Here is a 13,014-nt window from a genome sequence, read left to right on the forward strand (position 1 = left end):
GGTCGAGAATGTTTAACAGCAACCGTAAAATAATACCTATTAATAAATGGTAGCGTATAAAATATTTCATTCGAGAATATATAAATAAAAAATAGCAAGTGTATTAGAAACAATCATATAACTTAGAAAAAAAAAATATATTTCGCAATACGATACATGAAATATAAATAGTGATTGTTATCAATAAAACTTTCCGAAGTCAAAGTAATCAAAAAAGTGATAAATGATTCTGAACCATGTACAATTCAATAAAACACAATATGAAAGGTAGTATATTAATTTTAATAAATACAATTAAGTATTAAATAACAAACTACTATATAACATAGTTAACTTTATAAAAAATACAAAATTTATAGCGTACCTATTAGATATTAAAAATCATGCTAATACAATAACTTTTCTATATTATTATTATTGTTAATTAGTTTAAAATTATAATTATATAGTTACTTATTACTTAGCAACTATAGATTTAAATAAATGAACACGAAAGTAATATGTAGTGAACTATTTGCTGAATTCATATTGATAATATAATGTATCTTTTTTTCAATGTTATATGATTAATATCTACTTGTAGGAATGACTATACCATAACACACACTAAATTAATTCTTAAAGTACCAAAAAAATTAGAAATCTTTTAAGTATTTACTACCCAATATCAATTAAATTATAATAATGTATAGTTGTTGATGTTGATATTTATTTTCTATTTTATTATTCATTAATACCTTAAAATCTTCTCGTCTTCAATAGTTTAGTCTGACATCCCGTTATATATTACATAATCTGTGGATTGTGATAATAGATAACGTGTAGAACAGCTGTTTTCATTAAAACCGTGCATCACCAAAACGTATTCAGACAACAACAAAAAATATATTTAAATACTCATGTTTGTTGAAATATCTTTAAAAAAAATTAATAATCTAAATTTGTAAAAATTTAAGTAGTTTTGTTTATTTTAAACTGTTTAAAATCAAATTATGAAATATTGAGATTTTTACCGTACTCGTTTAGTCGTTTGTCCAATTTTGAATAACCTGAAAATTATCAGTAGCCATCTTGAACAAAGCGTTTACACACAAACACAAACAGTGGTAGTGGTGAAATTTGTATGATAAAAATTGTAATTTTTTATTAATTTTTTAGTCCAAAATTGTGACAAATTTTTATATTGTATTTAGTTTAAATAATGTTATGTTGATATTCGTTTTTGAAATGTTTTCTTAGTGATGGCTGCTTCTAGAAAACTTCAAGGTAAATATCATTACCTCACATTCTATTGTTGTTCACTTTTATGCTCAAAAACTGTTGTAAAGAACACTGGGTATTACTTTTGAACAATAATTTAGTCTGGAGGTTCTTATTTGTGAAGAATTTATAAAATAATTGTTATCTCAAATACAATTATTATAGTTTATAGTATTAACTATTATTATGATATACATGAACGATTGTCCAATAATTTTACATATTTTAAATAGATAATTTAATTATTTTGTATCAGCCACAAATATGAAACAGTAAATTATAACTATGGTTATTCATTTTATATTAACAAACCTCTGTTTTCTTCTTAAAGTGTAATTACTTGAGAGCAATAATCCAGTAACTAGTCTATAATTTTTAGGTGAAATTGATCGGTGCCTTAAGAAAGTTACCGAAGGTGTTGAAACATTTGAGGATATTTGGCAAAAAGTTCACAATGCTACAAATAGTAATCAAAAAGAAAAATATGAGGCTGACCTCAAAAAGGAAATCAAGAAATTGCAAAGGTTACGCGATCAAATCAAAAGCTGGATTGCGTCCGCAGAAATTAAGGATAAAAGTGCATTACTTGATTACCGCAAACTTATAGAAACTGTTAGTACATATAAACACATAATCTAGTTTGTTTAAATGTTAAGCTATGTTTATTCTTATTTGTAGCAAATGGAAAGGTTTAAAGTAGTCGAACGAGAAACAAAGACTAAAGCTTATTCTAAAGAAGGGTTGGGTGCTGCCCAAAAACTAGATCCCGCTCAAAAAGAAAGAGAAGAAATAAGTACATGGTTAACACAATCAATTGAGTCGCTCAATATTCAAGTAATTAATTATTTTGGTTTAATGAAATTCGTGCTTTTTGAATCTCAATATTATTTAAAAGATATATTTACATTGTAGGTATGACTAAGATTTTAATAACTTTTAGTATTGAAATTTTCTCCTTACTAATATGATATTATAATTACAATTTTATATTTAATTAATAGTTTTTAATTCATATATTTTAATTTTTTTTTTTTTATTGTATTTAATAATTAGTTTAAAAATGTTGAATGATAGATTGACCAATTTGAATGTGAAATGGAGTCATTACTTGTTGGGAAGAAAAAAAGGTTGGACAAAGATAAACAAGAAAAACTAGATGAACTAAAAGCAAGAGTAGAACGACATAGGTTCCATATACGAAAATTAGAGACTGTGCTAAGAATGTTAGATAATATGTCAGTGGAAGTCAAAAAGGTATCATTCAAAACTATTGATTATATAATTCTATAAACAAATTATTTAATGAGTTAATTTGTAGATTCGTTCAATAAAAGATGATGTGGAATATTATATTGAAGCATCACATGAAGAAGATTTTATGCATAATGATGATTTGTATGATGAAATAATAGGGTTAGCTGAACTCGAATTAGGGGTTGCTGCAAATAATTCCGCAGAAGCCAATGGTAACAAATATAGTGATTGTAATAGTAATAATTATAAAGCTCAGATTTAATAAGAAAATTGTTTGTTTCAAACTTAATGTTTAATCTACACATATATAATATGTTTATGTATTATTGAACTGCTAGGGTCACCCACTAGCCAAACTGCAAGTCTTAGTGGTTCTTGTCCAGCATCTCCTGCTCCAATGTCACACAATCATTCCATTGAAGAGCCTGTTTCAGTGGCTGTAATAACAACTTCTACACCAGTATCAATAACAACTATCGCTACAATTAGTGAATCAATTCCAATGATCTCTACAGTATCTACAGTTGTAACTATTGCTACTTCATCTTCTATTGTTGCAGCACCGGTTCGTAAAAAAAAAGAAGAAATTACTAAAGTTTGTACACACTATAATATTTATATAAGAAAACAATAATTTACCATCAGTATAAAATGTATATTCAATTTAGAATACGATTAAACCGACGCCTGTGAAAGCAAATCCTTCAAATAATACTAATCCTACAGTGAACAGTAAAGGTCCAACTATAGCTGCAGTTGTTAAATCATCTGTTAGTAATAATCATACCACCACAACGTCTAGTGTGTCTACTGTGTCTCAATCTATAACTACTCAAACAAGTACTACTACCGTTGGTAATTTTGCAACTGTAGCAGCTTCAAATATTCACAATAAACATTCACGTAAGTCTTAATTAAATATAAATATAAATTGCACAATTAACGAATTTAATTATTATGAAAACTTATTTTCTTAAATATAAAGTTTTCAATTTATTTTTATAATATTATTGAATAACAGTGTTTTGTCAAGTTAGATTTTATCACAATAATTTACTGATTTCCGAATTCTCAGTTTTTTCTTTTACCGATTAAATAATGATTTTCTTCGTTATAAGTGTATAATATATTTAAATATTTCATTGAATCAATTATAATTATAAATTATTAAAATACTTATTTCAGACAACAAATAAAATATCTGTACAATCCTCAGTATTAAATTTAACTATTCCTCTCAATTATTTGTATTTACTATTATTATAACAGTATTTTTTAATGATATATATTTGGAATATTGTTTGATTTTTGAACTGTATTTACATAGAAGCACAATCTGTTGAGAATACATCTGTTGTTACATCTATACCAACTTCTCCATCATCTTACCATACTAATGTGCCAACTGCACAAGGAAATGTGAATAATTCTGATAGTGTGGTTAATTGTGTGTCTACTACACCTTCGTCATTAAGTTCTACAACGTCACCAGTACAAGTGGATTCTAACACAGCCTTGTCATCACTAAAGACTATTGCACAAAAAGCTATTGATCAAGCTGGGATTGATATATCACAACAGTCTACTGATAATAGAAGTAATTATAAAATTATATTTTTTAAATTCTTATTTAAAGTAGATATATAATAATTTATACTATATCGGGTTATCATGAATCAGTATGCGCTCTTCTGATATTTTTACAATTAAATGATACTATAAATATTTGCTTATTTGTATGCATACATTATAACAATAATAATATTATATACTTGTATTATTTAACTATCTCCAGTGAATCTCATTGTAAGAACTTTATTTTAATGCGCTAATTATTTGGTGCTCTTATTTGCATGTCTGGGTTTTTGTGTAGGGCAAAAAGAGAAGTTGAATTTGCATATCTATGGCGGAATTAGATAAGGCGCCTAGTGTATTTTGAAAAAATTGTATCTCGGATAGAGTACAATTCAGTTAGGTGTATTTTGTATCTATGAGTCAAATCAGATTGGAGGGGGAGGGGGAATTCGGCTGTTTTATTTTGGAAACAATGTTTCAGTGAATAGCTGGGATTTTTTTATAAGACCAAAAACACTTATTATTTTAAAAGCTTAAAGTGTAATTTATTCTATAATTAACTCAACACACAGTATTTGTTACCATTGTTCCAAGATACACCTAAAATTTGTTCTTCATTGTTTTCATAATAAGTTTTTCTAAAAGCAACTATATTTCTTCAAAACAAGAAACGAGTTATTTTGTAAATGTATCTATGACATATTCAAAAATGAAGAAAAGTTGCTCTAGCCAATCTGCAACATTACCTTTGTAGGTTCCCGACTATTATAATTATCTTAACTAAGATTGGTAAGGTATTTATTTTATATTTATTACATACATGTAAATAGTGTTAACATCTTAAATTATCACTCTTGTATACCTAAAAAAACTATATTATATTGTAATCTAAATTTATATTTTTATTTTAAAGGTTTGAGTTCAAATATAGTTCAAAATTCAAGTAGTCATCTAAGCTTACAACAACAACAAACACAACAGCCACCTGTTTTGTTTGAAGCTAATATTTCCCCTTTATTAGGAGTAGCTCCACTGGGTCCAGTGCCACTTTCTAAGGACCATCAATTTCAATTCACAATGCTTGAATCTGCATTTGTACATTTACCTCATCCATCAGATTCCGAACGAATAAAATTATATTTACCTCGAAATCCATGTTCAACGCCTCATTATTATAATCAAGTAATTTACTGATTGAAAAATTCCTATAATAATTATTTACATTTATTTATTTATATATTTTATGTTTTTTAGGGACCTCTTCCCCATTCTGACAGTTTAGAATTTTTCCAGAGGCTTTCAACAGAATCCCTTTTTTTTATATTCTATTACATGGAGGGATCTAAAGCACAGTATTTAGCTGCCAAGGCATTAAAAAAACAAAGTTGGAGATTCCATACAAAATATATGATGTGGTTTCAGCGACACGAAGAACCTAAATTAATTAATGAAGAATATGAACAGGTTTGATAATAAATAAAATTAAGTATATGTTTTTATTTTGTATTTACAAATGTATTATTATTATTTAACTAGGGCACATACATTTATTTTGACTATGAGAAATGGGGTCAACGAAAAAAAGAAGGATTCACGTTCGAGTATAAATATCTGGAAGATAGAGAATTAAATTGAAAATAATGCGTTTTCATATAGTCCTACACTAAAAAAAATTCTTAGAATATAGTCCATGAATATAAAAGGATTATTTGTGCCCTTACAACATGTGATATGATGTGAACATTTGGAGAAAAGGAATTTGGAGTATACTATTTTTATTTTTTAATTTTGAAAAAAAAAACTTATCATAGTCTTTGTTCATATGTATGTACATACTAACGAAATGTTGTACATATTAACAGACTGCTTTAATATTTTTTCCAAATTATTTATTCTCTAACCATAAAGTACTAAAAGCTTATCTCCCATGTGCATTATTCTTTGAAACTGACTTATTTTCTCTTTTTTCAATAGTTTTGTTTTTGTTTGAAGCATAAAACTCGTACAAATAGAATTATTATTAGCAATATAGTTAAATTTCTCATAGTTTAATATAAATTTTTTCTGTATTGTACTTTTTGTACCTCAGATTTTTTGTCAAATTTGTTATTAAATCTGTGATACCAAAAGTTAATTTTATTTGGTGTCATTCAAAAATTATGTAAATTATTTTTTTTTTAAATGTATAATTGTCCATTCCCTATCTTGAAATTAGTTTTTTCCTTGATTATAAAAGTATGTACATAAAAATCTAATTGATAGCACTTTAATCAGGTATATACATTTTTCAATTGAATGAATATAAATAAAATAAAACAATATATTTTTTTAATAAGAAATTGTATGAATTTATATGAGATCAACAGTTTTTATTAAGTTTTAAAATGTATTTGTATATTAGATAATTTTTGAATGACCCTTTTTTGTAAGCTAAATTTTCACATTTCCTTTAAGTTTAAAGAATGTAAAACTTACATTATTGGTTAAAAATAATATATTTCTCAAATTAAATTAAAAAACTATAGAGGAAGTTACACAAATTAAAATCTCCTACCTTGTACTTAATTCATTACTCACTTTAGAACAAAAATGTTAGCTACTATTTTTTATACTATTATGTATAATAACATTCAATAATTCTCACTTGTAAACAAAATGATTTTTCAATGATCGATTTAAAATTTGTATTATAAGAGTCCTTCAAAAAATATAATTTATTCATATTTCATCAATATAATTAAGTTTTTTTATAATTTTTTTTTTTTGTACAATTTTTTAATCCATTGGTTAGGCACAATATCTTTCAATTGTTGATTATATATTCTAAAATGTTTAAATAATTTTTGACCGACTCTTATGGCCTCATATTAAAACCCAAACAACCTCAAATTAATAATTAATTATTATTATAGACCAGGAAAGTATTATGTTTAAGTTACTTTTCCTTTTGTGATTTATGTTAGGGACAAAATGATCAATGTTTTTTTTTATTATTATTGTTGGCTATTAGGTATTACGCTCTGATTGTGTTTAATGCATGGAAAAACAGTTTTGATGTTTTGTTCCTACAACATCGTCTTAAAGCCAAACAAATGATTGATAGATGTACAAACAGTAAGCTATTTAATAATAAAAAAAAAAAAACCATTATAATAAAACTGTTTGATATTATTATTATTTTTTTTTTTTTGATTTCTTTATTTGACTAAGGTTAAGTTAATAATGAGTACAAAATTTGCAATTGTCTTATTTTGTTCATTAATATTCATCGTCACAATTACTAGTTTTGAGATATCTTAATTTATTTTTATAATAATATGTCAATAAAAATTGTTTATTATATGATTGTTTATTTCAACGGTCATCATTACAATTATCCATTTATTTGGTGCTAGATAAATTATTATGTAAAATCTCGAGTTTAAATTAAACAAGAAATATTTCCAAACTATTTTTTATTTTTAGAATTCTCATTCATCAATAACACATTTTTTTGAAACATTTTAAATAAAAAGGTTAACAATAATACCCATTTGAGGGTTAGATGTACAAACAGTAAGCTATTTAATAATAAAAAAAAAAAAAACCATTATAATAAAACTGTTTGATATTATTATTATTTTTTTTTTTTTGATTTCTTTATTTGACTAAGGTTAAGTTAATAATGAGTACAAAATTTGCAATTGTCTTATTTTGTTCATTAATATTCATCGTCACAATTACTAGTTTTGAGATATCTTAATTTATTTTTATAATAATATGTCAATAAAAATTGTTTATTATATGATTGTTTATTTCAACGGTCATCATTACAATTATCCATTTATTTGGTGCTAGATAAATTATTATGTAAAATCTCGAGTTTAAATTAAACAAGAAATATTTCCAAACTATTTTTTATTTTTAGAATTCTCATTCATCAATAACACATTTTTTTGAAACATTTTAAATAAAAAGGTTAACAATAATACCCATTTGAGGGTTGGCACTTGGTATGTTGTGCTTTGGTACTCCTAATTTTGTCTTGTGCGCAATATAAGTTTACAATTTCTCCGATAAAATAATTTATGGGTTTGTTTATACATTATGTTAGTGTTATATAAAGCCATGTTTACTAAATAGTAAAATATGGTCACATTTTTATGGATCATTAAATATATGGGCTTCATACATTTATCAAACCAAAATAATAAGCTGTACCATCCTTGTAAGTTGTAGTATGGATTGACATATAAGGAAAGTAGACACTCGTCCCTTGCATTAAATTTTCACCCGCAACAAATACAATTTTATTGATATTTTTATAGAAAAAAAAATTAAAAACTGACAATGTCCGTAAACAGCTCAAAAATAGTCAAAATATTTTCAAAATTTTATGGTGTATAGAAAATTCTAATATAAACATTCAGTCAAAATTTCATGTCCGTACGGTCATTTGTGTTAGAGTTACACCAAAAACCAAAATCGATTTTCTCGAAAACAGATTTTTCGTAAAAATTCCCGTTTTTCCTTAATTTTTCTTTTGGTTTTCACCTCGCTTTTGAAAACTACTGGGAAATTTTTACTTTTGACCCAACAAAGTACCAACTAGATTCACTTTTCTATCAGAAAAGTTACTGTTGAAGAAAATCCAAGCATTTTTATTGTCCTAAAAGGTGATGACAGACACAAAAATAAAAAAAAGACACACATCATTGTAAAATTAATACATTCATCGCTTCGCTGAGAATCTAAAAACACACTTCATTATAAAATCAATACATTTATCGCTTGGCTCAAAATCTAAAAATATTAAAATTTAATGAAAATCTACCTAGTTAGAACTTATTATTATTTTAAATTTCTAAGTATAATAGTTATCTAATATTTAATTTCTGATTAAAGCATGCGAATCGTATTTTCCTAATACTGTATGTTATATGGCATCTTAAGCCATGTCGCATAGTAATCTATATGTCACGAACCAGGGCCGGATTGGTATGTACTATGCATCGGTCCACTGAGATTTTCATTTCTAAGCGATCCATTTACATTTTCCATGGCCCAAAATTACGTCTAAAGTTGTTAGTTGTTATGCGTTTATAGGGGACTAATCGTATTTTAAACGTGCATTTATTTTCACCCATATCTACTCACATGCCTAGCCCAAAGTTTATGCGGTCCACCGAGATTTCTCGGTATTTCGCACAAAATCACATTAGTTTCGGGCGCCTTATCAACTTTGGAGTGGTGTTGTCTATACTTATATTTTATACATGTCTGAATGCCTCTACATTTTATAAATAATCTACCTATTGTCAATTTTTTTATTTGAGAGAAACTGTTTCAATTTTTATAGTGGTTTTAATAGTTACAGAGATAGTCACCTTTTTACGAAACAGTTAAACAGAGACGGTTTATTGCTTTATTAAATCTATAAAAAAACTAAATAAATGTTTAATGTGCTGGACAAAATTGCTGCATAGAATTATTACAACACTACAGTTAGTACGGTTTGATCACCAATTACAAAATTCCGTAAATTTTTTTGTTTTAATTAAAAATAATAAATGTCAATAGCCTTCAAAGGTTCCTAATTATTTATTTAGCACATATACTATATACTATCAAGAAAATACATAACAAAGGTCAAAAGTCTGGGACCCAACTGGAATACTGGATGACATCAAACATATTTTTTTATTAACATAAACAATAATTTAAAAAAAGGGGGGGGGGGTAAGTAGGTTCTGGCCGTACACCATAGTATTGTGTTGTCATAGTATAAAATGGTACTTACTACTGAAATGAATGTATTATTTAGATTTGAACTTAATGATATCAAATTATTATGAACAAAACACGATTCTGAGCAGACGATCGGCCAGCTGCATTTTAGCAGCTACCTATTTAGTGAGTATATTTTATTTTTGCTATTAAAGAAATTTTTTTTACTATTAGTGATACAGTAGGTTGAATTATTAATTTTTCCGATAAATTGCATTTGAAAATGGCATTGTGTGTATAAAATATAATAATATACTTTAAAATATAGGCATCATAAGAGCACTGATGAACACTTTTTAAATTACAACAACAAAAATCGTTATTCTTTGAAATGTACCAAATATTGCACAAAATTGAACTTATTTTAATATAAATTTAAAAAAACTATAAATATATTTTTTGGTTACAGTATGAACTACTTAACTATTTATAAGAAACCTTGTTTTAAATTTTCAAACCTTAGCTTTTAAGTTGAACAATTTTAAATGTTTATAAATAGCTCAAAACAAGTCAAAATCATTTTTAATGGAATGTATAGAAAATGATAAAATAATCATTTGTTGACAATTAAAAGGACCATCTACAATCTACGGTTATTCGTTTTTGATTCATAGCAAAATAAGTTAATCGTTCAATGAGAATTTGTTAAATTTATGGATCCAATGTCAAAAAAATTTTTAATTCAAATACTAATAAAAAGTTAATTAGACTTTCTAATTTTTATCTAATTCCACATCACCACTAACAGTCTTGGAATAAATCCATTAGACTATCTAATCAATAATTAAAAAATAAAATAGGTATTTTAGAAATAAATATTACATAAAATAATTTGACTACAAATATAAAATTATTAATTAACAATACAAATTCACAAAAATATTTGTATTTACAATAAATTTTCTGATTTTTATAAAAATTGTAAAATATACATATATATATTATGCTTTACAAAATGATGTTGTTAAATTAAAACAATAATTAATATTTTAAAAATTTAGTAGCCTTGGGTTTGGCAATGCTGCCAATGCTTTATTAGCTTTGCTGCTTTTACCGATTCCAAGTTTAGGTAATCCTCGATTTAATCCTTCTAACAACATACAAGCTTTACAAATATCTTGACTTGACACAAATCCACATTTAGTACAAACGCCAATATCCGGCAATTTTACATTCTCTTTAATACACATTGTCTCGCCTAAAACATTTTAAAAATAGTTTTAAACTATAGAATGAAAAAACATAGTTGTTTTATACCAGAATGTATTATATCCATAATAGATGATGGTTTTAATCTTTCTAAATCTTTTAAAAATGTTCTTGCATATCCTCGGTATGCATTTGGTGCAAATACACATTCAGTTGAAAAGTAATTCAATTTCTTGAAATATGCATACATCACTATTTCTTTTTCATAAGTGTATTTTAAAGGTTTACATCGAGGGATAGTGCCTTCTGTAATCTAATAATATTAGTACGAAACAATAAGATTAATTTAACAATTATCATTTAAATTAATTTTGTTAAAATAAGGATTAAATACAATAAAGTAATGTAGTATAACAATATTTTATATTTTAAACATGATGACTAAATAATATATTAATATAGAACGTGTTTATCCTGAGAAAGAATATAACAAAGAGGCATATCATTTAATATTGTACTAACAATAATTTAAATTAATTTATATATTTAGATTTTAGGTCACCCGCTGGCTCACTCAAGTATCTTAACTTTTGTAATACTTACAGTAATGATATTTACACATCTTTGCAATCTTGCAACATCCCCTCGTAAAATGTTCATTAACACTGTCTCTGCAATATCATCAGCATTGTGACCAGTAGCAATACAGTCAACATTTAATAACATTGCACCTCTATCTAAAGCTTGTCTTCTGAATACACCACAAAATGTACAATTATTCTTACGACCAACTTCAGCAACTATTTTGTCCATTGACCAACCATATAACTGTTGGTATGATAAGATCTTTAAAGGCATTTGATATTCATCTTTATTTTCTAGTACTGTTTTCAAACTATCATCCCTATAACCTATTAAAATGGCATACAATTTACAATACAAATAAATAAATTTTGATTCTCAACTCTGAAATACAATATTTTATAACTTAAGAAGTATTAGTTTAAATTATAATTCACTAACTCATACAAATTAAAGTGGAGTTTTTTTTTTGAGCACTTCATTGTAAAAATTGCTTTAGAAATCCAGAAATTAAGTATAATAACATTTCAGACAAGCAACAGAGAAATAAAATGATACAATTATTCTTATATCATTCTTATTTCAATATTTAACAAAAAATTATTATTAACCAGTTTTAGTTTAAACATTTGATTTAACTGTAAAACATAAATTAAAGAGAAAATAATTAACATATCTTATTACATAAAAAAATGCCAAGTGTATAGTAATATAAATATTAAAAATGTGTTTAATTTTATTAAATAATTAGAATATTACCAGTAATTCCTTCATCTATAGACAATAATACTAATTTCAGTTCATAATTATAGCGTTCATTTAATATCTTGAGAACTTGTGCTAGTACAGTTGAGTCTTTTCCACCTGAAGCTGCAATTGCGACGACATCACCTTTTTTGAATAGTTTACCATTTGTGATGGTGCTATGAATTTCAAGTTCAAAAGCCCAATAAAAACATTCTTTGCATAATGTATCTCCAGTTTTTGGACGCTGAAATAAAAAATTATTTGTATAGTCTCATAATAATAATTTTGTATAGAATTTAGTTTTAATAATAAATAAAATTGAAAATCAGTTTTACCGTTATACCTATTTATTAATTTTACCTTAAGCACTGCATTCTGACCACATTTTGCAGAGCATAAGACAGGCATTTTAACCTATTATAGAATGGACCTTATGAATAATTGTTCTGTAATCTGTGGAATGAAGAATGTATCTTAATTCGTGTTGTGAACGGAAGGATCATGATTAGTACTATCTATTAGTACTGTCTTAAATCGTGGAATAATCACAGAATATAGATAGTATAATCACAGATATATATAATCAGCGGCGTAATTGCGGGGGGGGGGGACTTGCCCAGCCATCTGAAATGTTTGTGAGGGCAAAAGTATCATATTGCCCCTCCAAATAATCCACATTTA

At 25.9% G+C, this 13,014-nt stretch overlaps 2 protein-coding genes across 4 annotated transcripts; one reads left to right on the forward strand and one right to left on the reverse strand.

The window, feature by feature from the left end:
• Positions 1–51: 51 nt before the first annotated feature.
• On the forward strand, positions 52–7,266 carry LOC132949736 (CCR4-NOT transcription complex subunit 3). Of its 3 annotated transcripts, XM_061020772.1 has the most exons (12): positions 876–1,135; positions 1,240–1,266; positions 1,640–1,872; positions 1,939–2,094; positions 2,335–2,514; positions 2,579–2,726; positions 2,853–3,109; positions 3,183–3,417; positions 3,842–4,111; positions 5,003–5,271; positions 5,344–5,553; positions 5,626–7,266. In XM_061020772.1, exons 2-12 carry the CDS (start codon positions 1,242–1,244, stop codon positions 5,722–5,724), a joined length of 2,082 nt encoding a protein of 693 aa, XP_060876755.1. In that variant the 5' UTR covers positions 876–1,135; positions 1,240–1,241; the 3' UTR covers positions 5,725–7,266. The 3 variants fall into 3 exon arrangements, with proteins under 3 accessions (XP_060876753.1, XP_060876755.1, XP_060876754.1); XM_061020770.1 differs by lacking the exons at positions 876–1,135; positions 1,240–1,266 and adding an exon at positions 52–267; XM_061020771.1 differs by having other exon boundaries at positions 876–1,266.
• A 3,385-nt stretch (positions 7,267–10,651) lies between these two features.
• LOC132949472 (cytoplasmic tRNA 2-thiolation protein 1) lies at positions 10,652–12,857 on the reverse strand. The gene is made up of 5 exons (XM_061020382.1): positions 12,694–12,857; positions 12,346–12,577; positions 11,608–11,915; positions 11,113–11,317; positions 10,652–11,053 (listed from the first exon to the last, which is right to left on the reverse strand). Exons 1-5 carry the CDS (start codon positions 12,739–12,741, stop codon positions 10,845–10,847), a joined length of 1,002 nt encoding a protein of 333 aa, XP_060876365.1. The 5' UTR covers positions 12,742–12,857; the 3' UTR covers positions 10,652–10,844.
• Between the last annotated feature and the right edge of the window lie 157 nt (positions 12,858–13,014).

This window comes from Metopolophium dirhodum, chromosome 7 (assembly GCF_019925205.1).
Source record: "Metopolophium dirhodum isolate CAU chromosome 7, ASM1992520v1, whole genome shotgun sequence".
Lineage (NCBI taxonomy): Eukaryota > Metazoa > Arthropoda > Insecta > Hemiptera > Aphididae > Metopolophium > Metopolophium dirhodum.